At 36.7% G+C, this 5,000-nt stretch overlaps 1 protein-coding gene across 1 annotated transcript; it reads right to left on the bottom strand.

The window, feature by feature from the left end:
* Positions 1 to 1,342: 1,342 nt before the first annotated feature.
* LOC109071693 (transmembrane protein 254-like) lies at positions 1,343 to 3,407 on the bottom strand. The gene is made up of 3 exons (XM_042769575.1): positions 3,220 to 3,407; positions 1,664 to 1,767; positions 1,343 to 1,589 (listed from the first exon to the last, which is right to left on the bottom strand). Exons 1-3 carry the CDS (start codon positions 3,304 to 3,306, stop codon positions 1,526 to 1,528), a joined length of 255 nt encoding a protein of 84 aa, XP_042625509.1. The 5' UTR covers positions 3,307 to 3,407; the 3' UTR covers positions 1,343 to 1,525.
* Positions 3,408 to 5,000: the final 1,593 nt, after the last annotated feature.

Raw genomic sequence — 5,000 nt, forward strand, 5'->3', positions numbered from 1 at the left:
TGGTGGTTCTCAACCAGGAGCTCAGCATTAATTAAAATACCACCCCCCCCACACACACACCACAAACACACCACAATAAAAACACAATACACACTGCAAAAAAATCTTCAAAGTTGAAAATAAAACACATAATACACACTGCAAAAAATCTTCAAAGTTGAAAATAAAACACATATTATTGAAGCACTTGTTATAAAACCACACAGAAATACTTAAATCCTTTTATATAATGCATTGTAAAAGTATTATATATGCATTAATTGTATATTCATTATAACACTCGTTACACATTTATAAATTAGAATGCATTCAAACATGACAAACCCTCGATTTTAGAAGCAAAATTATATAATGCGTTTTAATTTTGATTACAATTATTTATTCAAAAGATACGATGCATTATGCATATCTTTATAATGCATTATGAATAAAGGCTTCAAGTGTTTTTTCCTACTTTAAAATGTCATGTATAATTCAGAGATTCTTTGTAAATATTAGTGAAATTTACTAGCAATTTCTGAGTGAAGATCAAATCCTACACTATTTTTCCCCAGTGTACAGGAATATTTATTATAGCTTATATGGAGGTCATCATGGGTCTACAGCTTCAGACGGATAGATTTCTAGTTATACCTCGCCCACAAATGTCTGGATTTTTCTCTGAGTGACCTGTCTCTGAGCACACTGTGTGAAAGTTCCCATGCTGACTGGATTTACAGGAGATGAGGCATTAGATATACTGTAACTGTACCGTCGAGGTCACACCAGTCTCATGTTGACATGTATAATAACAGTGTGTCATGTGATGTTTATTGCTCTGAGGTGTGAGCTGAAGTGATTTTCTGTGCAGACAGATGTTCTGTGAGTAACACTGCTGATAGAGCTGAACCAGGATCCGGTGGATGTGACTGCTCAACTATAACCTGCTGCTTGATGAATCCTCTGGAGTATAAAGAACAGTGTGCCGCTGGGAACGAGCTCCGGTGTCCGGTCACTGGCGTTTGGGTCGGCCGTCCGGCTTGTATTTGATCAGAAGACCCAGAGACCCGAGACGAAACAGGAACGTCTGAGCGACCCACAGCAAGCGTCATGCGGACGTGTGCTGTCGATGCCTCCAAGACATCTGGAGAATCAACACACACACACACACACATATCAACAAACTCCTTAAACAGATCTAAACACACATGTGGCTGGATTTTGATGCGAGGGACGACAGGAGATGCACTTTTAGCGTTTTTTTAAAAACAGCTCTGAACAAAGCATTGTGTCTGGATTCAGGAAATACAAAAAGACAGGAGATGCACTTTTTTTGCTACATTTCTCCAGATCTGATATAGAAACAAACACATCCTAATCTCGGATGAGCATTTTCAACACTTTTTTGGCATCATTTCTATAATTAATTCAGGTATTCCACAAGTACAGTAAGTTCATATAACGCACAGAGCGCATCAGGCACACCTCCACAGATCTGATGGTCTGTACTGCCACCGTGTGGTTGAAAACATGAAACACAAGGCTCTTACCTGCAGAGCTTCAGCGCAAACAGAGCCTCGAACAAATGGATGACCCACGTCATAAACCATCTGAAACACAGACGGAAACAATCATCATCATCATCATCTCTGAGCTCTCTGTGTGAATAACAGCACTCACTCACCCGTAATACATCACAGGATAATGATAGTCCACGAAATACTTGGCCAGAGCGCCGAGAGGACCCAGAAGGCCATACGGGACGTCCTGAGGCCAGAACACCGTCCACTGAAACAATGAAAACACAATCACTGCAGAACCACAGTTACAGCTGCTGCGTGAGAGAACGAGTCATGAAACACCCCAGAATCACTTCCTCTGGGTTAGGAAAATACTGCGCTTAATAAAGTTAAAAAGTGTCCTAGAAATCAATTAAAGGCAAATCTCACAAATATGCTGATTAAAGTAAGAGCACCGATGAGACTACTGCTTCAGAATAAATTACTAAAAGTTATTTTTTACTCTGAGAAGTGAATGAGTGATGTATGTGTGAAGGATGAGCACATGTCAAGGCTTAGTGTCGAGTGTTGCCTGGAGGTCCATCACAGACACAGTGTGTCCAGCAGAAGACCAAATCAATCATCTCTGATTAATCACAGTTTCAGCTGAGCATCGCATGATCTCACGAGGCGTGCGAGGTTCGTCTGAGAGCTCTGAGTCAGTCTCGTTGATCATGTGTGATAACTGTGGTGCTGATCCCAGATCAGCGTGCAGCGGTGGAAACGATCCCTCAGCTGTTCTGAGACTCTGTTACACTGACACACGTTCACACTCAGTGAGCCTCTTCATCAAACAGCAGCGCGACTATCTCTGAAGCGTTCATGAGTCTGTGCCGCTCCTGATTCACGACCTCATACAGTACATAATGATTATGACAGAAATCATAACTGGTGATCATTCCACTGGAATTGTAATTGTGATTATTAATAACAATTATCACAGTTTATACTGAATGATGTTTACACCACTGTTTGAAGCAACCGCATGCCGTATCTTTAGATGAAAATAAGCTGAAAAACTTTCAGTGGTTTTCTATTAAGCCCCAAATCTCAACTATACATTAGTTTCTCCTTTAAATAATAATAATAATAATAATAAAAGTAAAAATATGCATAGTATAATGATACACTAAAACTAAAATTAAAATTAAAACATATTTTTAGTAATCTAAAAGTAATACATCCCCTAATATGAGTAATCCAATGTATTTAATATATATATATATATATATATATATATAGATATTATATATTTAAAAAATACATTGGATTACTCATATTAGGGGATGTATTACTTTTTTTTTTTACCAGAACGTATAAACACATGAATGGGGAGATCACATATATGAATATATACAATAATAATTTATAACATATATTAAAATGCGCGCGCGCGCACACACACACACACACACACACACACACACACACACATATATGCAGTGATGTACGTGTTGTAATAAGGAAAGCGGACTTTGTTCAGTTCATGTAAAGTTAATGTTAGTAAAACTGAGATAAAGTTCAATAACGGTCCAGTTCTGATTATTTTCTTCTAATCATGAGTTTGCACAGAGAACCAGTCATTTAATCTTAAGTCAGACGGTTTCATATTAAACTTGATTCGGAGTTTCTGTAATTCTCAGGAGCTTCATGACTGAATACTTCATTAGTTTCAGCTTACCGTGTAAAAACTCAAGAAACCCGTCACGACCACCATCCAGAAGAGACTGGATCTCCTGAAATACGAGCCTCCGTCACTTCTGGCCATGATCAGGAATCAATAACTAACAAACTTACTGTACTACTGTACTACAGTACACTGCGCTCGACTCCTGACACTCGCAACTGACAGCAACACAAAATAAAAGTCACGCATTTAAACGTCACAAAATAAAAGTCACGCATTCAAACGTCACAAAATAAAAGTCACGCATTCAAACCTCACAAAATAAATAAAAACCAATTTAAATAAACGTCACAAAATAAAAACAAAACAAAAAAAACACACAAAAAAAAACATAAAAAACATTTTACTCGAGTTTATTTAAAAATACGATTAACTTTAATAGGGCGATTTCATTTGATTTGTTACGCATGTTCTACTTTCATCGTGTTGTTTTATTATATTTATTTATTTTACGTAGTAAAACGGTGGTAACCACAAATTTCTATTTTATGCATTAAAAATACATTTAGAAACACATTTTTAATTATAGTTAAGAGAATTTGTAGTAAAACCGTGGTAACCACATATTTATATTTTATGCATTAAAATTGAAAAGTAACAATAATAAAACTCAAATATAAGAAGCATGTAAGGTTCTAAATCACTACAGTATTATTTACAGTAAAAACAAATCAAAACAAAAAAATTAATACTAAAAACAAAACCAAGTATTATTTACAGTAATCACTACACTACTGTTAGAATTAAACAGCATTAATGTACTGGTGTTGAGTGTTGTGTGTGTTTAGTTGCAGGAGTATTATACTTAAATCACAGTAAATTCAAACATAAAATCAATCAAAAAATAACAAAATCCATTTTTATTACAAAAAGGTTTGTACATTTGCTGTCGGACAACAGAAATCACCCAATGATCCAACAGAAGAACCAGTGTAACTCTCACACAATCGCTCTAAAACTAACTGAAAACACATCAAACCAAGCAAACCTACAGAGCCTCTCTGAGCACATACAGTGAGGAGGAACTCTAAATATTCAGTGTTACACATTAAAATGTGGCCATGTGATGAGTTTAAAACGAATAAAGAGGGAAATAAAACAGATAATTCACTGTCCAGAATCAATGATGTGATCTTGTGATGCGAGAACTGAAGGCGTGCAGCTTCAGAAACAGATCTCAAACACAATGTAAGAGATGATTCAAAACACACAGATGTGTGCGACGTATATTAAAGCCAGCAAACCTCCTTCAGCAGGACGATTTCAAGAGCCCTGACATGATCAGAAAGATATATTAGTTATGAAGGACCAGACTCTAGAAGAGCCGTCGACTGAAGCCCTTTACAGCAAGACAACAGCCGCTCACACACCTCAGACTGACTGTAGTGCTGAGTCACAATATACTCTATAACATCAATATGACGTTCTCTGCTTAGTTTGATTCACACAAAAATATTATTAACAATAGTTCAACCAAAAATGAAAATGTGTTTAAATGTGCTCAGTCGAGATCAGGATGAGTTTGTGTCTTCATCAGGTTTGTAGAAATGTAGCACTGCATCAGTGTCTCAGCAATGGATGCTCTGCAGTGAATGGGTGCCGTAATGAGAGTCCAAACAACAGCTGATAAAAAACATCACAATAATCCACAAGTAATCCACAGCACTCCAGTCCATCAGTTAACATCTGGAGAAGACAAAAGAAGAAACACATCCAGCATTAAGATGTTTTTAACTCAAATACATAGAGTCTATAATCCATAATAACACTTCCTC

This window comes from Cyprinus carpio, chromosome A13 (genome assembly GCF_018340385.1).
Source record: "Cyprinus carpio isolate SPL01 chromosome A13, ASM1834038v1, whole genome shotgun sequence".
In the NCBI taxonomy this organism is placed as follows: domain Eukaryota; kingdom Metazoa; phylum Chordata; class Actinopteri; order Cypriniformes; family Cyprinidae; genus Cyprinus; species Cyprinus carpio.